This window comes from Peromyscus californicus, unplaced genomic scaffold (assembly GCF_007827085.1).
Source record: "Peromyscus californicus insignis strain IS unplaced genomic scaffold, ASM782708v3 Scaffold_17__1_contigs__length_78620276, whole genome shotgun sequence".
Classification (NCBI taxonomy): Eukaryota; Metazoa; Chordata; class Mammalia; order Rodentia; family Cricetidae; genus Peromyscus; species Peromyscus californicus.
In genome coordinates, this window is record NW_026294469.1 from 41,981,742 (window position 1) to 42,009,386 (window position 27,645).

Sequence of the window (27,645 nt, forward strand, 5' to 3'; positions counted from 1 at the left end):
AATAAATAAAAAATAATAATCCTGTACTTTGTAGGACTTATTCTTTCAATTTCTGCTGTTCCATTATTAACTTTATCCAGTTTTTCTCAAATCTCTGTTACAGAGTTCGAGACATTCTTATAGGGACATGGAGATCACGGTTTGTGGGGAGGGGCAGGCTGTTGGAGTATGCCGTCTGACTGTGTACCATAGAGAGGGGAGAGCCACTGCTGCCTTAGGATTGGTGGAAAGGCAAGGCCAGAAGGCAAATGCACACACTGGTGGGATATAAAAGTTCATGTCAGTCTGTCATCGTAACTATAAAACTGCTCAGAAGCACCATCGCAGGTAAGAGTCAGCCTGGCACAAACTTGACCGCAGCTGCTTCCCACTAGGCAGCCTCATCCTTTAACTGTGCCTTTGCTACCCTCGATTTCCATGTGTGAATTTTGTGACAGGAGATGACAGTGCACTAAATGCCTGCCTTTAACTGTACCTATATCATCTTCCGCCATTGAATTTCCTGGAAACGTCTGCTTATCACCACAGTTTCTGACATCTGATCCGTGCCTGTCTTGGTTTTTCTTACATTTTGTAGTCTGCTCTCTCGATGAGAAGTTTTGGCAGGTGCACCTAAGTTGACTCCAAAATAGCACGTGGGCTGTTCCTAAGCACTTCATACCTTCACCGAGATCGATGCATAGCTCTTCTTCGTGTCCTGCAGACGCACAAATGCCTCCTTGTTGATTGTTCTTGCTAATGTTGAGGAAGAAACTATTTGAGCTTGTCTAGTTAGTGTTGGGAAATGTATTTTTAAACCTTTCTCAGAATTTTTCTGTCTTCATAAAAGTCATGTATTTTTCCATAAAAGTCACATATTTTTCTTCGCTCTTCTTGTTTGGGTGGTGATGAAGGAGTTGCTGGAGCCCAACCCCAGGACCTTTGCAGGCCCGAGACTGCTCTACCACCAAGATAGATCCTTAATTTTGATTTTTTTTCCCCTCTATACTCATTATTTTCTTCTCAATTTTACCATAGCCCAGACTGGCTTTGAACTTACTGTGATCCTCCTGCCTCGGCCTCCCAAGTGCTAGAAGTACAGCTAAGTCTTCCAGCCAGTTTGAGTGGGGACAAGAGGAGTGTCCCACTGTCTCCTGCACATCCTGACTCAGCTTCTAGTACTCTAATGTGATTACTGTTTTCTTTCTTGGATTTTTAAAAACAAATCCTCCACAGCAAGTTATATTACCAAAAAGAGCACTTCTCCGTCAAAGGATATGGGTGTGTGTGTGTGTGTGTGTGTGTGTGTGTGTGTGTATATATATATATATATATATATATATATATATATATATATATATATATATATTAATCCCCTGGCATGTATTACAAAGCAGATAGGACTATTTAAGGCTTGCATCATCTCATCTGCTTTGGACATCATCACGCTGAAAGTTGTTGACTTAGGAAGCAGACATCTTCCCTTGCGTAAAGTGATGCTCTTTGAGTTCATGTATTGTGCACATCTTTTTTTTTTTCTTTTTAGTTATTCTATTTCTGTCCTTTCTCATTTACTAGGGCCCTGGAGTTTGCTTACTAGCCTGTGTAATGGAGCCTGTTGATCTGCATCTTAAGTCAGTTCCCTAGAGCATCTTAATGCTCCCTGGAGGTTGAAATTCCTACTGTGAATTATATTTTTAAAGATGTCACTCAGACACAGTCCTCCACCACACACACACACACACACACACACACACACACACACACACACACCACACCATACCCCCCAACACCCACACCACACCCACACCACACCATCCCCCCCCCCCACCAACCATGAGGCTTAGAACTAAGCAGCTCAAGGTTCTGAATGCTGAAGGTCCTTCTGACCTTTCTTTTACCTGAATTTTCTAGAACGTCACTAGGCACTGTCAATTCATTCTTCCACATTGCTGCAATCTGCACCCCTTGGTTCTTCGCTGTCACTCAGAGTGGTGCTATTTTATATTGTGTCAGCAGTCTGTTCTTCATCTTCTTACCTTTGCTGTATGTCAGTTTGCCTTTCGCTGCATTTCTAGACCTTTCTCCCGCTCTCTCTGATGTGGGCTTGAATTGTCTATTGTGTCACAGACAGTGACTCCTGGGACAGTGTTCTCAAACCATGGTAACAAATAACAACAAAAACGGCAACTTAAAACAAGGCCCATTTATTATCTTTTGCTGAGTGGGTGGACAGGGCTGCATTCCCACAGGAGAGCCCGTTTTCTGCCTTTTGTAGCTCCCAGCAGCTGGCAGTCACCACCCTTCCTGCGTCTGCCTCCCTCGTCATCTCCTGTCTTGACACCCCTCTCTCTGACCTTTGTAGTTCCTCTCCCCTTTGAGGTAACATTGGGCCCATCCCAATGTTAATCCAGGAGAGCTGTCCCATAGCAACATCCTTCATCGAAATCACACCTGTCAAGCCCCTTTCTGGGCAGGAATGCCACTCCTGGGGTCTGGGGATTAGGGGTTCTCATGTGTCTTTGAAGGCATCATCACTCTGTTCCTTTCCAGCCATCTACTGGGCCAACCCTATTTCTGCTGCTTCTCCTAAGAAAAGTTCGTGTTAGCCACACCCAAGCACGTCCTGTATAGGCCCGCACATCCCTGTCTTTGTCTGTCTATATGCCCATTATCTGTCTGTGTGTTAAAAACCAAGCAGGACCTTCAAGTTCCTCAGTGCCAGCTGCCTGCTTTCTAATCTCCTTTTTCCCCCCTTGAAACTCCCGTTCCATTTTAACATAGATCTTTCTACTTAAACAATTAAAATTATATCTTAATACAATTAAAACTTAGTTATCCCATATCTCCAGCTGGATTCCAGGTTGTCTGAAAACTCCTGATCTGCCCACACACTGCAATTCCATGTGTGTATTGCTATGTCTCCCCCTCCCCCATGTCTTATCCTTTGTGTTTTGCACAGGGTTAATTATCTGGTATATGGGAGATTGGAGAACATCATATGTGTTCTGGTGTGAATGTTTATGGTTTTGGAGATTTGACCCCAGGTCCCTCTAATCCCGGTTCCTTTGTAGCTTCTACTGTGCTAAGATGAGGAAGGGGGATGACAGATTCCCCACTCACACAAAGCAAGACTCTGTCCTGTTCTTTGTAACAAGGTGTCCCCTGTGGCTCTTGTGATGGGTCAGTCTTTAAGTATGTGAAGGGCCCAGCCCCATGCCCCAGTCACCTCTACTCCTGCCAAGTAATTCATCACTTTCCACACTTTCCATGGCCATGCTTGCAAAGAACTGTGCTGTCCTAGGCCCCAACCTCATGCATGACAAGAAACTCTGCCCCACACTGCAAACTTCTGAGCATATTTTATTCTTCATGCCTTCCCAGCTGTTTTCTGTCAGTTCCAGCCCACCCTTTTATTCATAACGTTTTCAGTGAAATATGGGGCTGGTTCATTTTCAAATTAACTATCCTCATCTTTTGTTATTGCCTCCTTTGGGTTTCAGTCAAATATTGCATTCTCTTCTATTCAATTTAATGAAGTACACATTTCAGATGAACCACAACACTGCTGTATGGGATCAAACTGGGAGAACAGTACCCATGCACCATCCCTGAAGGAACCCTGAGAAAACTGGGGTGATAGTATACAGGAAGGGTTATCTCTTTCTCCCCAAACATCTCTTTTGTTTCCGTTCTTTTTATTCCTCTCCTTTGTGAAAGCATTTCTAATCCTCTCTCTGTGGAAAATAGTAGGTTTTTCTCTCCACTTCACATGCTGGTGAGTCTTTTTTTTTTTGTTTGTAGCAGAGTTCTAGCAATACAGAAAGAGTAACAATGTAACAGAGTTGAACGGATGTAAAAAGTGTAACAGTGTAACAGAGTTCTAATGATGTAAAAAATGTAATAGTGTAACAGTTCTAACAAGGTTAAAAAGTGTAACAATGTAACACAGTTCTAAGACTGTAAACAGTATAACAGTTTTAACAATGTAAAAAGTGTAACAGTGTAACAGAGGTCTAACAATGTAAAAAGTATAAAGTGTAACAGAGATATAACAATGTAAAAGTTATAACAGTGTAACAGAGTTCTACCGATGTAACAGTGTAACAGTTCTAACAATGTAAAAGGTGTAACGGTGTAACAAAATTCTAAGGCTGTAAAAAGGGAAAGGGAATGGTCACTTCTTATGCTGGTAGGTCTTTTCTATCTGTAATAAACTCTCAATGAGTTCTAACAATGTAAAAAGGAAAAGGGAATGGCCACACACTGAAAACGTGTGTGTGTGTGTGTGTGTGTGTGTGTGTGTGTCTGTGTGTGTGGCACTTATCTACTCACATCAGAAAAGTCCTTTGCCCGGATGCTGCGTAGCAGGACAGTTAATCATCAGATGAAGAAGACAAGGAGTATTTATCTTGCAAGCAGCTGAGCCCTACTGGAAACATATTGTCTTGGATTTGTCTCCCATCTAAATGCTTGCTCACCTCCAAGTGTGTCATGTTGATTGGCTCCCTCAGTAACCCCTCATGTAAACAAAAAGGAAAATGTTTTCAGTGCTGTGTCGTCAAGATGCAAAGAGAAAAACTGGAGAGGAGACAGCCGGCAGAGCTTTTGTGGGGGTCGAAGTCAGGTTGAAGGCTTACATGGTCATCTTGCCTCCTCTTGCCCCCTTTTTGAAACACTCCTGTGGGATAACTTCTAGTCTCATCCTCACTCACTACCTGCTCCTCAGAGTTGACCCTCCCAGTATTCCATTGCAGTATAATAAATCACCTGAGACACAAGTCTTCAAGTCACAGTTGTTTCAGAGTCTCCCCGGGTCAGGAGTCAGTCTTACTGTCTGTGATCAAGGACAGCCATGCCATGATCTTGTCCTAGGCTTAAGTCCACATCTATGCTCACTCGGGCAGGCTTCTGCCTGAATCTGCAGGAGTGACGTCTCGTATTGCTGACTGTTGATCAGGGGCAGCTCTTAGCTGCTAGAGGTCCCCCTCAAGCCCTGGCCACTTCCTCAAAGCCATCAGTCTGCTAAGACCGAGGTGTACAGACAGGCAACCATGGAAGTGACTTTGCCACTGTAATCACAGGTTTGCCCACACCCACATGGAAGGAGTTAGGTAGGTTATAAACACCATCGGGCCGATATGTGCATTCTGCCCACCATAGCCCTTCTGCTGTGTTAGGACTTCATTCTCAACGTAATATGATTTAGTTCTATGTCTATAAATGCTATTTACAGTCTTCGGGCTCCCAGGTTTACAGAATTCTGTATACTTGCACACACATGGACACCTAGAAGCATCTCTAGCTTAAACTCTCCAGCCTCCACAGTTGACTCCTCTATGTTAAGAGTGCCTAAGGTTGTACATCATAGAACCTTGACTGGCTCTCTTCAGTAAGTAAGAGATGTACTGTGGTTATCCTTAGGAAACCTAAAGGCAGGCAGACCAAGGGATGGAGCCAGCCTCAGTGTCCATTGTCCCAAAGTTGTGGCTTTCACTTTCTGATTAGAACATAGCTGCAGTCACCTCAGGCCTCGCTTCACACTTCTAGCAGGAACAAATCCTGCGGTCATTTTGGGAAAGCGGAAGTTCTACCCAGTAGACTTGTGCTACACTTTAATTAACAACGGTGTCACGTGACCACCGTGATGCTAAGGGAACGTAGGAAATCAAGGTTTTTAGGTTTAACATGTTGAACTCTGAATGACATTTTCCCCTATTCACAGAGGATTAAATATAGCTGACAGTGGTTATAAATGCAAAACAGTGGTGACAGCAACAGATGGGATTTTGTTGTTCTTCCATGGAAGCGATCAGGTTCCTATTACTTTGCCATTCCCAACACCACACAGCTTCTGCCTCATGGTCAAAGGTGTCTGGGTTGGTTCCATCCATAGGCCATTTCTGTAGCATGGAAGAATGAAAGGAAGAAAATATCCCCTCCCTTACGACCTCTGAGAAAGAGCCCTTCTTCGGGTTGGATTGACACCTTCTCTGCTTACCTCCCTATGACCAGGATGCAGTCACGTTGTTACACACAGCTGGGGGTGGAGGTAGGGAGTGTGTTTTTCATTCACTGAAAACCAGGAGTTGAATCCTGGAGCACCCAGGAACCGTAGATTTGGGAAATAACTAGTAGATTGGGTAGTGTGATGGCCATTCTTGGTTGTCTACTTGACTACATCTGGAATTAACTAAAACCCAAGTGGCTGAGTGCACCTATGATGGCTTTTTCTTAATTAAACCATTTGAAATGGGAAGACCCACCTTTAATCTGGGCGGCACCTTTTTGGTGCCCACCTATACAAAGACATGGAAGAAGGAAGCCCTTGCTCTTTGCCTACTTGCCCTCGCTCTTGTTGGCAAACTCAATCCTTCCATGGCATTAGAGCCTACTTCTCCAGGATTCCGGCATGCCCTGAACACAAGCCGAGACATCCAGCCTCATGAGCTGAACAACTAATAGATTCTTGGATTTTCCACTGATGGACAGCCGTTGTCGGACTGGCTGGATCTCGGCCACATTAATTCTTTCAGTTCTTTTCCTCTAGAGAACTCTAATACAGCCATTGAGCTCAAACCTGACATTATGACACTGTTCAGTAAATGACGGGCAGTTAATCAAAATAGCTGCCAGGGGAGGTCCAAACCTGAATGTCTGCCCCAGAGCCATGATGATCAGATCTACTTTGCACACCCACAGCCGCCCCCCCCCCCCCCCCCCCCCCCCCCCCCCCCCCCCCCCCCCCCCCCCGCACCTGCCCACATCCACCACCTGCACACGCAGTCAAGACCATCATCTCTTGCCTAGCTTTCTTCAGGCACTTTGAACTGCTCTGTTAGCCCCACCTCTACCCGCCCCCCCCCCCCATGCTGTCTTTCTTGTTCATTGAACCCAGCATGTCCCCTCCAAAGTAAAGGTTAGGTCATGGCACTTTTGTTGAAATCATCAATTTACCTCTCCTTTAAAATAATATCCAAATCCCTGCCATGGCCCACAAGGCACTGAAGAATATGGTGTTGCCTCCTCTGAGAGTCCGTCTCTCCTTGTTGGCTTTGGGCACCGAAGGCCTGACTCTTCCTTTCTATTGCCGTCTCTACTCTAGTCATGTTCCTTGGGCTGCTCACCTGGCTTCCTTCAAACAGGATTCAGGTCATGCCTCAGACATTACTGCCTTACACAGGCCTTCTCCCTGCCACCCCACCCCATCCCCAATTTCCAATGCTACCACTTTCACAGACTCCATTAACTTGTTTATTGTTGGTGTGCTGGCTAGTTTTAATGTCAACTTGACAGAATCTAGGGTCATCTGTGAGGAAGGAACCTTAGTTGAGAAAATACCTCCATGTATTGGCTTATGGGCAAGTCTGTAGGGCATTTTTTTTTTTTTTTTTTTTTTTGGATTGGTGATTGATGTGGAAGGGCCCATGTTACTATGGTTCTGGATGATGTAAGAAAGCAGGCTGAGCAATCTGTGGGAAGCAAGCCAGTGAGCAGCACTCTTTCATGGCCCCTTCATTGATTCCTGCCCCCAGGTTCTTGCCCTGGCTTCCCTGGATGATGAACTACAAGCTGTAAGATGAAATAAAGCTTTCCCTCCCCAACTTGCTTTTGGTCAAAGTGTTTATTATTATCACAGCAACGGCACCCTAAGACCTTGGTTTCCAGTTGGGGCAGGTATGTTCCTAGTGCCAAGGCACATGGAGGAGGAGCCCAGTGGCTGTTCATAGTCATCTTCTGGGGCCCTTTGCTGTATCTAGGATTCCTTTCTCCACACTTTCAACCCAAAAGATTGAAAAGTGATGAACTTTTCAATACCCCCCAAATTGTCATCTTCCTGCCTTAGCCTTCTAAGTGCTGAGATTATAGGTATGCACCACCGTGCTTCATACTTCTTTAACCTCTGACCTCTTGTAAGGTCCTCATGGTTGCATTGAACTTGCCCAGATAACCCAGGACAGTCTCCCTGTTATTAAATCAATAATATCACCCAACTGGAAGAAAATCCCTTTTGCTGTAGCTGTACAGGGAAACACTCCAGGTTTAGGGCATGGCACTCCTTGGAGATGGATCTTATTTTGCATACCAAAGCAGCTCTAACTTAACTTTGAATAGCTCTTCTGAAAAATAAGTTTTTATTTTATTTTATGTGTTTGGGTGTTTTGCTTACGTGTATGTCTGTGTACCACTTGTGTGCCTGGTGCTTGAAGAGGTCAGAGGAAGGGGTCCAGAACCCTGGAATTGGGGTAACAGATAGTTGTGAGACACTATGTGGGTGCTGGGAATCAAAACACTGGTCCCCTGGAGGAACAGCCAGGGGTCTTAACAACTGAGCCATCTCTCCAGCCCCAGAATTTTTTTTTTTTTTTTTAGTGTCACCCCCTGAAAGGACTACTTAGATGTTCTAACTCAAAACTGCCCTTCAGTTTGCAAGAGTAGAGCTTGCATCTGCTTCTCTGAATTTTTGGAAGGACTAGACTTTTTCTGTATTTTAAAATTCACTTTATTTCAGAAATTTCAAGAACCTCTCTGAGCGTTGTGCTCCAGTTCATGTGACATTTTTGGGGACAGTGGTCAGAAAGGACCAGACTTTGTTCTCTTTTCTTATGTGAAAAGTATGTGTGGAAGGACTTTTTCTTTAGTTAGAAAACTAGATTTAAAAACTTGTGTTAATATTGCTATGAAATAAATTGAAACTATCTTACTTTTCTTTCCTTTTAGCTCAAGTATTAGACTTTTAATTACTCAGAAAAAAGACTCATTTAAATCTGAAATACTCATCATAACAACTATCAAACATAAAACTCACTTGTCCTGAATTCTGAACAATCAGGACACCTCAGTTAAAAAATGTTTGGGAAAACTTTTCAGCTTATTTTAGCCATAGTTTATTTTGCTTAGTTGGCTTTTCTTTCTTCCAGATGATTTTATTATAATTAACAGACATCTTTCCCCTTCTGTCTTGGAAGCTTAAGAAATGTATCAAGACTCCAGAAATCCCTTCTAAGCACGTCAGGAACTGGGTCCCCAAAGTCCTGGAGCAGCGGCGGCAAGGCCTGGAAACATATTTACAGGTAAGAGATGTTCAGATCTTCCGAGTCACAGAGCCTCAGTCATTGCCTCACTCTCTGGGCGCAGAATGTGAACGTGTGACACCAAATACTGACCAGCAGCCGGAGATCCTGAGATATGGCTGTTTTCGGTGACAGATACGCCTATGGGTTGGTTCACGTAGCTTTTATTGGCTCCCGTTTAAAGTTGTTTATGCACTGGGTAAGTGCAGATTTAGTGTCATTGGAAGAATGCTGTTGAAATGATCTGTCCATTTTTATATTCAGCTGTTGTACAGATTACTTTGTGTTTTAGATGAAATGATTCTGTTTCCTCAACCCTTGGGTTTTAAATGTTCAGGTGCTAATTGGAGTCCTGGGAGAAAATAAATCTTCAGTGGGGCAGGCTAAGATATGTGTAAAACTCCACCAAGGCTGTATAGAAGTTTCCCCCTCAGTGTCAACTTTTTGAGAATTGGAATATATGTCTAGAGCAGTGATTCTCAACCTGTGGGTCATGACCCTTTGGGGTTGAATGAACTTTTCACAGGGGTCGCTTAAGACCATCGAAAAACATAGATATGTTTACATTTTGATTCATAACAGTAGCAAAGTTACAGTTAAGAGGTAGTAACAAATAATTGTATGGTTGGGGGTCCCCACAACATGAGGAACTGTATTAAAGTATTGCAGCGTTAGGAAGGTTGAAAAGCACTGGTCTAGAAGGAATGCATCAGGAAGCTCTCTACTTTCTCCTGGAAGGACAAGCAGAACTGGATGAGCTAAGATGAAAGTCTCCTTCCCACAAGTGACAGAGAAGGCGAAGGAGAGAATAAGCCACTGTCCGTCCACTTTTCTGAAGTTTACAACGCCACCCCTGAAGGCTTAGGTGACTCTTCCTTGGAGTCCTCATTAGGTGCATAGATGGGCAGGGCAGGGGCAGAGACAAGCAGGCCCAAAGGGTCAGACTTGCCCTCCATTTAGTCCCACGTGAGAAGTGATATGTGGAGGTGAGCATAGCTTTGTTGAGGAAAGGAATCCTGCCTCAAAAAAGAAGGGTGCAAATATGTTGGGCAGACCTATAATCCCGGCACTTTGGAGGTTTGGGCAAGAGAATCAGAAATCCAAGGCCAGCCTGGCCTTCACAGGGAGACCCTATCTCAAAAAAAAAAACAAAACAAGACAGAAGAGCCAAACTTCATGTGAGAGTTAAGAAGATTGATCCTTCTAAGATGATTGCATTAAAGAAATTGGCAGCATAGCCACGTTCTTCCTTCGTTGTCCTTGTGGCCCCTTCAAGCTCTATTAACTCCAGGGTGGGTCTTGCATAGGCGAGAATCTGGGAGCTCTGAAGCTTGTGTGCCTGTCCCCATGCAGAGCTCTGGTGGATGACTGGGTCTGCGTCCCTGGTGGCTGATGCCCAGTGATAAAGTGGAGGACACCTTCCTGGTGGAAAGGAAGAGGCCAGGTGTCAGTTCCCAACCTTCTCTTGTGTCCTAGTCTTTACCCTGTTCAAGGAGGACAGACGGGGCAGAAGAGGCAGGAGCTGAGGAGGTTTTGCTCTTGGACTTCCAGCTTGGTGGAAGGATTCTTCTCTGTCTCTCTGGGAGTGAGAGCCTAAAGGAAACTGGAATCGCAAATCTCGGAGAATCGCGGGTGGCCTTCCCTGAGATTCTATGCATAGAGCTATCAGGATTCCATAGCTTCAGGCAACACTTGAGAGCAAACAGCAGACCAAAAACCAAGAGAAATCGACCTAAGAAATTGTATGCAAAGGGTAGAAGGCATGCTCTCTGTAATTAGATGGGATAGGTAAACAACACGCTTTCGTTTGTAGGCCAGATTTCCCCCAGATATTGTAGATCTTCAGGCTTTAGTTCTGAAGAAGGCTTGATCCTCCTCCACCCCCCCCCCCTTCACTGCAACTGACACATGACTTCCATTACCCCTCAGTGTAAACATTTTAAGTTGTTTGTGCTTCGTATGTAAATATGTGGATAAAATCATCTGGCACTGAGGGGAGCTTACAATGATGCTTAAATTGAGCTTAGAATTTTCTATTCTCAGAGATGGGGCTTGAAAGATGTGGTTGCTGAGAGGACTTGCTTCCTGCTGTGTGTTTCAAATTCATGCTGGGTCACTCAGTGGCTTGACCCCGAGGACTTCAGTGAGAGCCTTTTTCTTCTCCCTTTGGCAGTGGGAGCTCGGTGGAGGTTGCTGTGAGGTCCAGAAGTGAAGGGCACATCCTTGGCTGTGGACAATTCTTGCATTATGTCTTGATGAGATAGACAGCATCCTTATTTCTTCCACTGCCTACCAAACTCCAGGGAGAGTCTGATTCACCCTCAGGACCAGGGAGTAGCTGCCACCAGCACATCTCCTCAGATATCATCCTTCTAGTCAGCTCAGCCTGAGCTGCACAGCAGGACACTGACCTGGCCCATCGCCTGACCAAACACTACCGCCCCCAAGAGGTGCTCCCAAGGCCACAGGGGCCTAGATTACCCACTCCAGCTCATTTACTGCCTGTCAGAAAAGTTCATAGTCACCCCTGGCAGCCTGTCTCTTGACAAGGTCAGGGCAAATGACCCTTCTTTTCTGGAGGGCAACTGGTCACCTGTGATGGCAGCCCCACCTATTACCTATGGTGGCTCATGCTGTTCTTTTGGTTAAATATGGGGAGGCTGAGATCGGAGAGCCTCTGAAACCTCTTCACCTTCCCAAGTTAAAGGGCTTGGAGTGGAATTTTATTTTCCTGTTACCCAATATGGGCTCTTCTCATTGTACACTGGTAATTTTCTAAATTAGGAAAAAAATGTTTACCCTTGATAGTTTTATATTGATATGTAATAATAGGTACAAGAAAAGACTTTATAGTGATCAGTATTACAATATATCAGACTGATTCTTCCCTGATTGGTTGCTTGAATAGTTGATTGGGTTTTTTTTTAGTTGATGTTGTTGGTTTTATTAACTGTGCGTGTGTGTGTGTGTGTGTGTGTGTGTGTGTGTGTGTGTGTGTGTCTCGCACACACACCCACTTGTCTCTATGTACACCACATGGATGCAGGAGCCCACAGAGACCAGAAGAGAGTACTGGTCCCCTGAAACTGGAGTTGCAGGTGGTTATGAATGGTTATGTGGGTGTTGAATGCCAATCCCAGGTCCTTTGCATGATCAGTCAGTGTTCTTAACCACTGAGGCATCTCAATAACACCGTGATTTTTAAATATTTTAACTTGAATATTTAAATTTCTAGCAAATAATGCTTCCATTTTCTGTGTTAAGTCACCTGGACTAAAGGGGAATTGTTTGCTGTTTATTGTTTGAAACAGTCTTCTGCCTCAGCCTGAGAACAGCTTCCGGGACATTCAGGGAGCTATGTTTAAGTCAGAGACTAACTTTAAAGAAGAAACATAAAGTCACCCATTTTCAAAATTAATTTTGTTCCGAGATGTCAAAAGAAACAAAACCTCTCCTAACATCTGTATTTTTTACATTCTTTTCCGTTCTTTGTCTGGTCACTAATAGTTTGAAAATGAGAGTCAAAGAAAGCCCACACTTACCCTTGGTTTGGCTGTTCTTTTGTTCAGAAGCAAACCGCATACTAATCTCTAAACCATAATTTAGAAAGAGCATCAGTATCAATGTAAATACTATAGCTTATTTAAAAATACAGAGACATAGGGTAGTTACTGCTGCTCTGGCATATCTGTAATGGTAGCTTCCTTTAAAATGTTTTACAGTGTATTTGCAAAAGCCACCTTGTGTTGGACCCGACAGCCTGTGTCTGCTATCCCAGCTGTTGAGGAGGCTGAGACACCTAGGAGTTCAAGATCAGTCTGGGAACATAGCAAGAACTGGGAGAGATGGGGAGAGAAGAGGGACACAATGGGAGAGGGAGAGGAAAGACACTACTTATTTTCAGATAAGAGTGTCACATCTTCGTGGGGGCAGGGGATGAAGTAAGCGTACCAAATAAAAGCATGAAAGGCTAATATGGCGGCAGTAATTGCGGTACTCAGGCTAGAGAACATGTGTTGTAGAATATTATTTTAAAGTGTGTTACTTTTGTTTATGCTCCATTTGTTTAACCCTGTGAAGCTGTGTTACTGTGCCTGTCTAACACACCTGATGGTCTAATAAAGAACTGAATGGCTAATAGTGAGGCAGGAGAAAGGATAGGCGGGGCTGGCAGGCAGAGAGGATAAATAGGAGGAGAAATCTGAGAGGAGAGGTTTGGAAGGAAGAGGAGCCAGAGAAGGAAGAACAAAAGAAGGAGGACTCCACGGCCAGCCACCCAGCTACACAGCAAGCCACGGAGTAGGAATAAGATTTACAGAAGTAAGAGAACGGGAAAAGCCCAGAGGAAAAAAAGGTAGATGGGATAATTTTAAGTTAAGAAAAGCTGGCTAGACACTAAGCCAAGCTAAGACCGAGCATTCATAATTAATAATAAGCCTCCAAGTGATTTATTTGGGAGCTGGGTAATGGACCCCAAAAAGAGTAAAAACTTCTAATAACAAACATGAGTTTGAGTGGGCTTTTGTTTTGTTTTGGTTTGGCTGCTGACCTTTCAGGTTTATGTGAAGCCATCGGGTTCATTCCTCAGGTCCTGATGGTCTAGCATTTCCCCCTCTTCCCTGAGCCCTTCCTAATCTTAGGCTTGTTTTATAGACACGGCCTGTTTTCAGTTGAATTAAGTGGGAAGAATAAGGAAAGATAATTCCTATCTTCTCGGAAGTAGAAATCTATTTGTTGATTTTTAAAAATTTATTATTCATTTATTTTAGTATATGGGTGCTTTGCCTATACATAACTTTGGTGCCTGGTGCCTTCACAGAGGCCAGAAAAGGGCATCAGATTCCCTGGGACTGGAACTATAGATAGTTGTGAGCCACCCCGTGGGTGCTGGAAATGAACCTGGGTCCTCTGGAAGAGCAGGCAGTGCTCTTAACTGCCAAGCCATCTCTCCAGCCGTGTGTGTTTGTGTGGATGTGTGTGTGGATGAGGGCACACCCTTGCCACAGCACACATGTAGAAGTGAAGGGATGACTTCGGGCATCAGTCCTTGCCTCCAATCCTGTTTGAGGTAGGGCCTCTCTTGACTGCTGCACTGAAGACTCCAGGCTCGCCAGAACGTCCCTGGGATTCTGCTGCCTCGGCCTCCATACTGTAGAAGTGTGGGGCATTACAGAAGCGCACCACTGTTTAATCATGTTTGCTTCTCAAATTACAATTCCAAGCGAGCCCTTGTGCCATGGCATGAAATGGGTGTGCATTCAGGAAAGGCGTGCGGGAGGTGTGGCAATTGTTCCGCAGGTGCCTCTGAGGGCCGTCTGCCGGTTGGCAGCCAAGAGACGGATGGTGCAGGGAGTGCATTTCAACCCCGGTGATAAGTACACAGTTTGAGATACTGGCACCCACGAGGAGTAAGGCAAGCTTCCAGCACGTTCCAGCCCAGGTCGGCCCACCCACAGAGGCTGCATCGTGATCTAAACTTTTCAGCCTGATGGTTGGGGTGTTCCTGAATAGTAGTTTCTGTGCTAGCCTTTACTCTTTCCATCCTGAGTGCTTGCGAAGGCGTGTTCCTCCGGAGTAAGCCTGCACCATCCCATGCCTCTTCTGCCCCTTAGCCTTCCTTTGCTTCAGCTCCTTCATTCTCCTAAGGAAAGCATCCTGCCTGTGATGAGCGAATCTCCTTCCCCATTAAGCAGCAAGCACTCCTTCTAAAATGCTGGCATCAGGGTTTTTGTATAGACGTCGTCGTCGTCGTCGTCGACACTGCACTGTTCCTGTTATCACCTGTTGGATGGTGAAATTGCTGGAACAGGCCAGCCTGCTTCAGAGGCGCGTGGAGTGCCGTCGGGTAGTCCCTGGGCTGCCCTGCCGTTTTCCCTGCAGGCTTCTCCACTTGTACTAGCCCTTCCTGCTCACAAACATTCCCTGGCCACTTCCTCCACACCGGACTGTTCCCGTGAATTCACTTCTCATAAACCACTTACAAACTGGACATTTGGCTCTTGAGTGACCAGAAATACCTACTTTATGGCTGTGAGCCATTTTTAGGGGTATACTTCCACCATGTCCTCGTTGTTTTAAAAGTAGTGCTAGCAATGATTGGGGTTTTTTTGTTTTGTTTGTTTGTTTTGGTGGGTTTTTTGGGTTTTTGTTGTTGTTTTTGGTTTTTGGAGACAGGGTTTCTCTATGTAGCTTTGCGCCTTTCCTGGAACTCACTCTGTAGTCCAGGCTGGCCTCGAACTCACAGAGATCCGCCTGCCTCTGCCTCCCGAGTGCTGGAATTAAAGGCGTGCACCACCACCACCGGCTATAACTGTTCTTTTGAGGGATCTTTCTCTGAGTCTTGTGCGGCATCCTAAGTTTTATTTGTTTCAAGCCTCCTGAGAATGGTAGATTAATCCCGAGAGAGCTGAGAATGACCGATTCGATCTAGCTGAACTCTGGCTCCCTCATGAGCCCCTTCCTAGGCAGTGGCTCCTACACTCCTCTTGGCAAAATGGCGAACAGCCCTGTACGTAAGTCACTAGGATTTTGAGTATTTAGAGTTTCAAAGGTTGGGAACCTGTTCTAATTTAAGGTTTAGAGGCATGATGATTTTGAAGTTAGTTTTACTTCTTTTTTTTAATGTTTACATTTTTTTTATTAAGAGATTTTCTATTCATTTCACAAACCAACCACAGAGTCCCCTCTTCTCCCTCCTCCCGCCCTAGTTTTACTTCTTTTAGGAGTTTTCTCATTATTATCCATCTTACAACAATAGATATCCATGGTAGTTTAAAAAAAAACATTTCTTGTAGAAAATATTTTTATGTGTGTCTCTCTCTCGATCATCTAACTCTGACTGATGATCAGTGGATTTTTTTTTTAATCCATGCCTGACAAGGCATTGATGAAGCTGAGTGAAGTCTGCATATGTTGGGGGAACCCTAGGCTGTTGCTGTCACTACCCAAACCTTCACAGCTCCCCATCTTAGAATGTCCCATTTCGTTCCTGGACCAAGCCGTGATTTATAGTATCAGATCCAGTTCTTCCCAAAGATTTCTTTTCAACTGGAAACGAAGTAGAGAGTGAGATCTTATCAATGGCAAGAAGGCAGTTGCCACCCAAGCGTTAGCGACCTAAGTTTGAGTCCAGAACACACATAAAAGTAGAAGGAGAAAACCGACTCCACGGGATTGCCCTCACTTCCACATCCAGGCTGAGACACACATGTCCTCCGCTCAGCCCACATCACACACTACAAAAAAAAAAAAAAAAAAAAAGGTTTTTAAACCTCATGTATTACAGGAAAGAGGAAGCTATAGCCTGAACCTCCTAAAACCCCCTTGAAAGCCTGTAAAGTAGCAGTGCCTATGAAGACCCTGCTTATAACCGCAGATGAACTGCTCTTTGTTCTGGTTAACATGTGAACACTGTGTTAAATAATATTAATGGCTGGGATTGTCAGTACTTAACAGTGCCTTCCTCGTACAAGTGATTTTATTGATCGATACCGACTCAATGTAACCGGGCAGATTATTTTTACTGATTTTATCGAAACCTTGGCCAAGTTTGTTAGTGCACCACGTATCTTTAAATAGATCCAGATGATGATGTAGATTAAGAAAAGCAAACCGCCATCCATCTCTTTTTGATCTGTTAATAACTTAAATCCATCATTGCTAGCAAGTGTTTTCAGATCCCGTTGTGTATTCATGTTTCTGTTGTGTCTGGGAAGACTCCTGTAACCTTGTTTCTGTGGTTGGCTTTTCAGACAGCCTTACCCTAACCACTGATCTTGAATTTAGCAGATAAACATGTCAGCATAATTGGAATGTTGGACAAACTATGAACAGGAAGCGATCCTTTAGAAGTCTTTGTTTTTTTAAAAGATCGTGGTAGGTGATCTCTAGGGAGACCTGTGGATTCCTACATTTATGGTGGTTCTATCAGGCAATTTTGTGTTGAGCTCAACAATCTAGCTCAAAGTCTAGACCTATCTTCTTCCAGACATACTAGTTCTTCTCATATTTGAAAGGTTTGTATAGGAACCACAGAGAACTCTGGTGCTTAATTTCATACATTGATTTTTTTCAGTGATTTCCATTAATCTCAAAATGATATACATGCCATTTAAGATAATTTTTAGTTTGTAGCAGTAGCTAAAATTTCTAAAACTACCATATGTATTATTTCTTAAAGAGACAAAATAGATACAACCTTTCAAGACAATTAGACCTTTATCCATGCATACTTGCATGAATATATGTATGAATTGCTAAATATTGAACTCAGGTCTTCACACATGCCAGGCATTGAACTACACCTTCAGCTCTGAAGAAGTATTTAAAATTTGGGGATGATGCATTCTTGCCCACCTTGAATAGACAAGCCTGGTTCAGCCCACCCTACAGAACTGTGGGCAGAGAACCTTCAGAGATAGAGACCGGTGGAGGGGCATTGGTAATGGCAATCTGAAAAGCTTTGAGAATCGCAAAGAATGTTAATGATCTCATGGAGGGATTTATGGGGCGTAGAGGATGGAGGAAAAAATAAAGTCCAATCAATTGCAGCTCTAAATTTGGAGGTGCTAAATTTAAAGCTTGCGGGGAGTTTAGAGCCTGTGAATTGTTTGATGCTGGCTATCAGTCGGCCAAATGTGTACTGAGTTTTTAAAAAAATTCCTCAGTAGTAATGTGTTAAGGTTCTGCCTCCTATTCAGCGCTCTGTCCTGGTAAGATGAGAATTTGAGGTTCAGTTCTCTGGACTATTTATGTTGTTGGGAACGCTATGGCTGGGTGCTGTGGCTACATAGAGGGCCGGTGGGAGGTCACTTTCCACAGTGACATGTGGAAAGCCCATTCAGAGCCCCCTCTCAACACAGGTAGGTAGTGATGTCACTACCTGATGAGAAGGTAGGCGAGCGCGTGGCCTTGTCTTTATCTACAGATGTCTGTTAGGAAGCAGATGGTTTTTCTAATAGAAGCATGTTGCCCTGGGTGAACGGTGTATTTCTGTGGGCGTTGATCTTTACGGTGCTATGGAGTTGGGATCTCTCATTGTTGCAGTCTGCTGGTCAGTGAAGATTTTAGGAAGCTGGACGTCATCCTTGAGCTTCCTTGAATTAGTATTTTGTCAGAGTGGTGAGATGGAATCATGTGGGATTTTGAAAGATTTTTTTATTTTTATAATTGTGTGTATATGTGTGTATCTGTTTATATGTTTGTGCCCGTGTGAGTGCCTGAGGCCAGAAGAGGATGTTGGATACTTTCCTGGTTAGTATTTTTGTTTGATTTAGTTTCATTTTTTTTTTTTTGGTCAGTTTCACACAAGCTACGATCATCTGGGAAGAGGGAACCTCAGTTGAGAAAATGCCTCCATCAGATGGGCCTGAGAGCAAGCCTGTGGGGCATTTTCTTGGTTGATGATTGATGTGGAAAGACCCAGCCCGCTGTGGGGGGTGCCATCCCTGGGCCTCTGGTTCTAGGGTGTATAAGAGAGCTAACTGAGTAAGTCATGTAGAGAAAGCCGATAAATAACATTCTTCTGTGGTTTCTGCTTCCGTTCCTGCCTCCAGGTTCTTTCCCTGACTTCCTTTAACGCTGGATTCCAACTGTATGCTCAAATAAACCTTTCCCTCTCTAGGTTGCTTTTGGGAGTGATGTTTTCCACAGCAGTGGAAACCCTTCTAAGCCAGGGACCCGCGTTCCGGGCAGTCATGAGCTGTCCAGCCTGGGTGCTGTGAATGGAACAAGGACAGTACTGTTGTTGACCACTGAGCATCTCCTCAGCCCCAGAATCATGTCTTCTGAAGAATGGAGTCTTGTGATGAGGTCGCCTTTAGCTTGATGATTACAGCTCCACCAAAGAACCGGACCTACCTACTTCCTTCACAGACATGAATTCTTACACACGAATACATTATATTAATGTATATTTGTTATTTTTCTGACTATATAGATTATATATGTTCATATTTGAAAACTATGAAAACAAAAAAACACAAATAAGTTTCTGTAGTTAATCTTCCTAGTCCAGTGGTTCTGAACCAGGAGCAGGTTTTTTTTTTTTTTTTTTGCCTTACAGGAACGTGTAACAATGTGTAGCGATGCTTTCTATTTCCAGAGCTGGGGATGGGGTGGTACCTGCGTCTCACAGGGAGAAGGGTGCTGCTGTATACCCTTCAGTGCACAGCAGAGCCTCACCGATAAACACATATTTGGTCCAAAATGTCACTGGTGGCAAGATTAAGAAACCATGACTTAGACCTTCAAAATTGGGCTGTGATTTCTTCATCTCACGCTAGCCTGCAACTCACTATGCAGACCAGGCTGGCTTTAGACAGCAGTGGTCTGCCTGCCCCTGCCCACCAAGATCTGAGATTTTAGAATTGCATGACCATATCCGGCTTGTTATTCATATTTTCAAGAACTTATTATGTCCTCTCTTACGATTTATCTATTTATTTATTTATTTATTCATTCATTCATTTATTTATTTATTTATTTATTTATTTATTTATTTATTTATTTATTTATTTATTTATTTTTTAATTTTCCAGAGCTGAGGACCGAACCCAGGGCCTTGTGCTTGCTAGGCAAGCACTCTACCACTGAGCTAAATCCCTAACCCCTCGTCTCTTACGATTTATAAGCTCCTCTATCAATTAAAAATGTCAAAAAAACCATTTACCCTGTACCAAATTTCTTTTTTTTAGTCGGAACTTTTTGTTATGAAAATTTTAATATATTAAAAAGCCATAAAAATAATATAAATTTCCAAGTTGCCATCATCCAACTTCAACCCTTTCAACTCAGAAGAGACCCTGTCTTTTTTCACACTTTTCCTCCCATAATATTTTGAAGAAACTCCCCCAATATATTTCCAGCCACACATATTTCAGCTTGGATCCATCGCAGGCAAAGATTCTTTCTAAAAACAATTTTCATAACCACTGCATACTATTCTGTTCTGCAGCTGTCCTGGCCTTTAGGAGCCAGCTGTTTGAGGGCTGTTTCTAATTTACCCTTACAATTTCTTGTTGGTTTGTTTGTTTGTTTGTTTCTTTCTTTCTTTTCGTCTGTTTTCTTGTCCTCTTCACAAGGAATGCAGCCCTTGTTCTACAGGTGAAATACATGTGCAAACTAAACAAGCAAGAATGAACACAAGCTCCTTAATTCCATTAAACGTTGGGTAACTGGTAAAGATTAATGTACATATCTCCTGCTAATTCTTTCCAATTACTTAGTTCATATAAATTCCCAAGCCTGGTTAATTATGCTGAAGCCAGGTCGTAATTCTGAACTGGGTTCTGACAACAGGGAATTTTCCTGGTATAACCTTGCCCTCCCTCACAGGCTCTCGGCAGATTAGGCACTCAGCCCTGAGTCCATTCATTTTCTGCTCAGGCCTAATTGCTGCCGACTGGCTGCCACAGGTACCTGGATAGCCTGTGTTCAAAGAGGCAGGGACTTCTGAGAACAAATAAGGAAAGATTAATTGTTTGTTTTGTTCCCTCCCAAGAGAAATGTGGGTGCTTAATCAAGAAAAATAATTTCTTCTGTTGATTTGGCTTATTTGGAGAAAAGATAATTGTGTAAAGGTAGGTGCTGAACGATGCCTTGTAGAAGAGGTATTACCACTTACCTACACAAGAGACACGGGTCGGGGAAATGAATGTGGGATACTGACGAAATGGATGGGGATGGCTCGCATTCCTCATGGTAAGTAATCTGGCTGTTCGGCTCTTATTTGTACCAATAGTCCTCCCTAGTATTGTCATTTATTTTGTCTGGATCTTCGGAAATCTAATCAAGGAGACAATGGCATTAAAAAAAAAAATCAACAACACTTTTCCAAATTGTTCTTAATTGCTAGAGTACAAAGTGAGCTAAATGTTGTGATGTTTCCAATTAAAGAAGCTGTTGCCACCAAGCACTATGAAATCCATCTTTCCCAATCTGATAAATAAGCTATCAAAGAGCAGAGCAGATTAATTGAGCGCAGTTAGCCCCTGATTTCTCATAACAGCGAATGTGCACCTGCATTATTAATGAATCTGGCACATTTTGGCATGGTAACTGCATCACCTGTACCTCTGGCTGCTAGAGAAAGAAACTCATGAGACAGTATCCTGTTGCTTATAATTTTTGTGACAAGACCATTTTCTTCCACACTTCTATTTATTTGAGAAAGATATTTGATAACACACTGAATCAAAGTTGGAATCTGAATTTGGGTAGGAGAAAAAGATTGAATTAAAGGTGGTATGCCTTGTCACTGTGACTGAAAGGCATAGACAGGGAAACACAGGATTGGGTAGAGTGGGCAGGAGTTTAAAAATCCGTGCAGGGTCAGTAGGAAATGATCGTGGACTATGAGTCATTCAGCTCCGCTGTCGCCACTCAGCTCTACTTCCGTGTTGTGAAAGTTGCCATAGATAACAGTAAACCAAGCAGAGGGTCTGTGCTGCAATAATACTGTATTTTTAAAGGCAACAATGGGCCAGATTTGGCCCTGAGTTACAGTCAACTCTTGGACTGGAGGCTGGCCACAGATGGCATGGAGGCAGCACTGAGTGTATCCAGAGGTAGAGGACCACAATGAAGAATGTAGCCATTCCAGAGGTACGTGTATATTCAGAGCTCCAGGCCTCACACTCCGTGTAAGCTACATTGTTACTTAACTCCCCTGTTTTCCTGACGACTCTGTACACCAGCATACACACATCCTGCAGCTCCTTAAACATCTTACTACCTACTTAACTGTTTCTCCTCAGATCTGGGTGGCGTTTGCCATGCATGTCTTAGCCATGCTTTCTCCAGATCCCTGAGACTCCAGGAAGTCACAGGGATTAATGCCTAATCTTAATTATTTAGCCATGAAAATTAAATTAGAAATTTTTTTTTTTTCAGGAACCATCTGAGCAATTCAATTAAAACCTTGATTCGCTTAAAACACTGTTTTGGACCTGGACAAGGCAGAGCATTTAAATGGAGAGAATGTTGTGACTAGAAAGTGCTGATGAAATCTTCTGTCTGTTCATTTACTCATTCATTAATTCACAAATCAACTTCTCTGAAGGATTCTTCTAGGCCTGGCCTCTGCCATGTGCCTCACATTTACTTTCTCTTCCTCCTCTCCACCAGGCTGGCTGCATAATGTCACCAGTTGGCCTAACTGCTAGCCGTTGTGTTTAAAGTATTTATTTTTATTTCTTATGTGTGTGACTGTGTTTGCCCATGTGTATATGTGTGCACCACATGCGCACCAGGTGCCCAGAGAAGTCCGAAGACAGCATCAGACCCCTTAGAGCTGGAGTTACAGACAGTTACGAGCCACCACGTGGCTGCTGGGATCCAGGCTGCTCTCCCAGGGCAGCGAGTGCTCCGAAGTGCTGAGCCGTCTCCTCAGCCCCCATTTTGTTTAACGGATGTGCTAAGGTACGAGTGAGGCGCTAGACTTCCTTCACAGGGCTGCAGAGGAGGGACCGGCCTCAAGTCCTTCTGAACATGGAGACCCTGGCAGTTAAAACAGGCCCTGTAGCCCACGCTGTAGGCATTCTAGGCCAAGCGCTACGGCCTGTTTTGGGGGTGCAGGCTATGAAGTAAAGTTTAATGATACTAGTTTTCACACTGACATAAAATTGGTGTCCCCATAGTCCTCACCTGAAGGTATGTGACACCCGACAGTCTTTCCAAGAAAAACCGGGTTGACGTAAAAGCACACGCTGTTACATCTTGGGAAGCTGCCCCTGTAGGTTACGAGCTGCTCGGCCTCCCCGGGGGTCCGAAGCCCTCCTTCACCTGACCCAGCAGAGGAAGAGGAGAGGACAGCATGTGACTTCTGGACTGGTGTGAGCCTCAGCACATCTTGAACAGGATGCTTTAGAAAGTTGCTTTTGTTATGAAGTCCTGTTGCCATAACAACGTGTACCCTTCTGTCTCCCTGAAACCTAGAAGTAGGATTTGGGGCCTGCTCCAAAATCCTTCATAGGAAGAATTTCAACTGGTCTTTTACCAAAACTTTATTAAAAGCAGCATTCCCCAGTTGGTCTATAATTGTGTGACATCATGAAAGAAGAGAGTTTCCTGGCCAGATCTCAGCAGAAGGTCTTTGCATTGTTGGTGAATGGAACTGGAAGAAAAAGAAAAAAAAAAAAAAAAGCACAACAATTTAGTAAGAGCAGCTGTGGGACCTGCTTATCTTGGTAGAGTGATGTTTTTTTTCATAATGGCAGCTGTTAAAACCAAGTCTGTATGAATTATGTTGAATTTTTGGTCACTCTTGAATGCAATAAACAGTCACTCTGTTCCAACATAATAGAGCGTGGCGGGCACAGGACTCAGAGGCTAAAACATCAAGATTTTCTCGTTTTAGAACAAGAATGGAAGAGGCCTTTAGATTCCTAGTAAACACCATAAAGTGGAGTCTGTGTTGAATTGCATCTTTGTTAAGAAGACAAGGTGGTACAATGTAGCAAGGAATTTGCAATCCTCCTTCCTCACCCTAGAGAAGCCGGACTACAGCTAAAAATTTTTTATGCATGTATTTCATATGAAACATCATTGATATAGTAACACCTTTATTTCAGCTCTAAGTGAATAAATAAGTTATCTACTGGCTTTTATATTTACATTTGGGGAGCACTGGTCAAGGGGTGCTCAGTCCTGAATGAAATGCCCTGTTTCAGCCATTCCGATAGATCTTAAGTAAATAAAATAATGTAGTGGCGGTGTGATTTGAATAAAACCAGATAGTCAGGGATAGATGGCTCAGCCATCAAGAGTCTCTGCTGTTGCAGAGGACCTAGGTTCAATTCCCAACACCCAAATGGCAGCTTTCAGCGTTCAAAGGGATCCCTATGCCTTCTTCTGGCCTCCATGGGTACTGCAAGCACGTGGTGCCCAGGTATATACATGCGGGCAAAAACACATAAAATAAAAATAAATAGAATCTCTTAAAAATAATAAAACGATAGTCTTACTGTACTACTTGAAATTTATTCAAGTACTCTGTCATCATTATTTTAGGTAATTATTTACCAGGTAGCTCTGCCTGGTTTGGAACTTGCTATGTAGACCGGGGCTGGCCTTGAACTCAGAGATCCTCCTGCCTCTGCCTCTGAAGTACTGAGATTAAAAGCATGGGCCACCATACCCAGCCTCGGTGAGTATAGGTGATTATCTCTGTTCCCAGAGAGCCTTTCTGAAAACAAGTACACAGATAAACCAGCTTTCTTGTTTATCCCTCCTATGCCTGGATGGGAAGGTGAGGTGGTTGTATCAGAGCAGTGTGATATGGTGTTGGAGCACTGGTCAGCTTTCTCTGAGTTATTAGAATCACTCATTAGAAGCTAACTCTGGGCACTTCAGGCCTCACTGGGATGTCTCGGTACTCCACATTGGTGATAAATTCAGCAGCTGCCTAGGCTGCTGCACCCTGGGCTTGTTATCTCAGACGTTCCTGTTCTCTGTCCATCACCTCCTGGTTGAAAAGCTCCACCAGCTTCTTTTGTGCTATTCTGGAAAAATAATGGACCCTTCTTAAGTCCCTCTATGAGACCATTATTTTTACTTAAATAGTCGTGCCTGTGTCCTGGGAGCTATTTGTGGTCAGTCCAAAGTGCATTCTGGTTTGTTGTCCCTGCATCCATCCCTGGTGATTAGCGCTGGTTTTTTTACCCCCAAGGTCTCCCTCGTAGTTTCTTCCTTGACGCTGGCCACACTCTGGTTCATACTCACAGTCTGAATTCCTAACCTATGTCAGGTTCATATCTGGGAATGTCATCTACCTGCCAGAACACTTGAATGGCTCCTTGTCAAGTACCCATTTGAGATATCCTTAGGCCACATATTCTAAATCCCAGCACCGTTCTTGTGTGATCCCATGCCAGCCCTACTGCCTTACCATTCATTGACCTGTGTGTTTATCGGGCCCTGCGTGTTTATCGGGTCCTGCATGTCCACATTCCTTTTTCTATTTCTGCTTATGAAAGCATCCCCTCAAGACTCATCTCTAGTCTCTTCCATGGGATCCTTCTTGAGTCTTCCCATCCAGAAGTGATAGTCTTAAATTCTAACACACTCTAATTGACCCATCACATTTTACCTTCTGTTAGCTTTCTTAGAGTATTGGACTTACTTTCTACACGTCCCGTGTGCCATCCATGTAGGTTCCTTCCAGGGTCCTGTAACTCACCCGCTCATGATTGCAGACCTAACATTGCTAGGTAGTTTGGGTTTTATGTATTTACTTTTAGATTTGTTTATTTTGTGTGTATGAGTGTTTTGTCTGCACGGACGTATGTGCACCACTTATGTGTCTTATGCCTGCAGAGGTCAGAAGAGGACACCAAATCCCCTGCAACTGGAGTTACAGATGGTTGTGAGCCATCACGGGAGTGCTGGGAACCCTGCCTTCATCTCAGCAAGAGCATCAAGTGCTCTTCACTGCCGAACCCACTCCCCAGCCCCCGCCACAGGATTTTTTAAATTCTCTGCAGCCAAAAGAAATCAAAATTACCACAGATTCAAATCAATCATCAATCAAATCGTCTGAAAAATCTATTCACAATACATATGACAGAGTTCTGATTCCCAAGATGAAAAGAGCTTTTATAATCGCTTGAAGAAAATTGGAAAAATTTCACGTATTCAAACAATAATTGTAAATGGAGCCAGCGAGATGATGTTTGCCAACAACCTGGCAACCTGTGTTTGATTCCCCACACCCCACGTACAGAGGGAAGGAGAGAACTGACCTCACAGAATTATCTTCCAACCTCTGTGCACGTGTTATGGTACTTATGCCCCCCCTACACACACATATTCTGCATACACACACAATTTTTAAAAATTTAAAAAATTGCAAATGCTCAATAAATCAGGAAAAAAAGATAATTTTACAATTAATCAGAATATGGCCAGCCAAGACAACACATTTACTTTTATATCTACAGAGGTTGAAAGAAAACATCTGTGCCTGTGATTAGTAAGGCTATGAAGAAACAAGTATTCCCATAAGCCTCCAAGGGGGGATGCAATTCACAAGAATCCTTTGGGAAAGCAATTTGGCAACTCCCTCTATGAATCTATCATACAATTATTCTTATGTGATTTGGTTTCATGGTATGTAAGGCATTTTCATTATAATATATTGTTAAAAAAATCCAAAAAGGAGATTGGTTAAAAATCTCTATCCAATGAAAACATGAATAGAATATTCCATAGCAGTTCACAAGATTACTGTAAATCTGTGTGTTTCGAGAGTGAAAGCTGACCAGCCCCTATGGCCTGATTCAGAAAGAAATATGAAAGTTCTCCAGGGACAAGCTGACAGCAATAATGCTTTGTCTTATGACTGGTGGCATTTACAGTTCACAGCTCTGTGAAGACCAGAATTCAGGAAGATCATGAAAAAATCAAAGTCATAGAAAACAGATTTTTAAAAATCTTTTAATAGTTAGAGTTTTTTAAAGTGTAAGTTCTATGTTATTTTGTTTTCAAAACCACGACTTCTTACTGTTACTTTTGTCTTCTGGGTGAGACAAGTTGCATGAGGTTAGTAAATCCTGTATTATCGATGTTAGTAATCTGTATTGTTGATGTTAGTGATCCTGTATTGTTGATGTTAGTGATCCTGTATTGTTGATGTTAGTGATCCTGTATTGTTGATGTTAGTAATCCTGTATTGTCGAGGTTAGTGATCCTGTATTGTTGAAGCTGAGTAAGAAGCCTGCTGTCCAGGCTCAGGATGGAAATCACTCCTCCACACTGATGCTGTTTGTTTTTCCTTGGCACACGAGGATGCTGAGCACCCCCTGGTCAAGTCCTGCCAGCCCTTTATACCAGTAATTGCCTGGTTCCATGTCTTTATCGAGGACTCCTTTGCCAATAGGTTTGGGGAGGGACGAGTGTCAGGGAAGAGAAGGCCCAGCGAAGCTCCTGTGATTGAGCAAAGGTGACACTGCTCAGGTCACCCCACAAAAACTTGTCAGTTTGCTGCCCAAGTAAACGCCTAGGGGCCACAAGACACAGAGCACGGTGACCCTGGGAAGAAAAATCAATTGCAATTCATATTTCATACGTCTGTAACTGCCCTGGAAAGCATGCCTGCACTGTTTGCAGGCCCCTTCCCCCGCCCTCTCGTGTCTCTGCTTCCTTCTACTGACTGGGTCTCACCGGCCCTGCTTTACAGTGAGGCAGACTTTGGATCGTTTTCCTTGCCCAAGTCACCATTCTTATTACCGGTACCCTGCGTTAGATTTGATCAGTGCACCAAACTGGAGACAGGCCATAGTTATTTCGCTTTGAGATTCTTGAAGGCCTGGGGCCTGTGTCCTTGTGTTTTGCTCTGAAGTGAGGTGGACGCGTGCAGGGACCCACCCTTCGCTGGGACTGTTACTCAGTAGTAGGGTTTCCATCATCAAGTGTGGATTTTTACCCGTGGCTGTGGTTTTAAAAGCTTTTCCATGGGGATAAGGGACCCTTAACACTGCTACTTTTGAGAACCATCTGGTCTATCTTCCTTAGACTTTCTTGCTCCAGCCCCCACTCGGCCCCCACCTACACAGTCTCCAGTGAAGCCGTTCCTAGAGTCGTAGCTAGCCCTGCT

General features: G+C 43.6%; 1 protein-coding gene across 5 annotated transcripts in view; it reads left to right on the top strand.

Annotated features, from left to right (window-relative positions):
• The window catches only part of Snx24 (sorting nexin 24), a 151,827-nt gene that overhangs the window by 92,180 nt on the left and 32,002 nt on the right, over positions 1–27,645 (top strand). For all 5 annotated transcript variants that reach the window (XR_008219185.1, XM_052742189.1, XM_052742190.1 and 2 more), the window contains one exon: positions 8,949–9,053. Coding sequence is in view for 4 of the 5 variants with exons in the window: in XM_052742189.1 (XP_052598149.1) it covers positions 8,949–9,053 (105 nt within the window). In the remaining variant the exon portion in view is untranslated. The remainder of the gene's footprint in view (positions 1–8,948; positions 9,054–27,645) is intronic.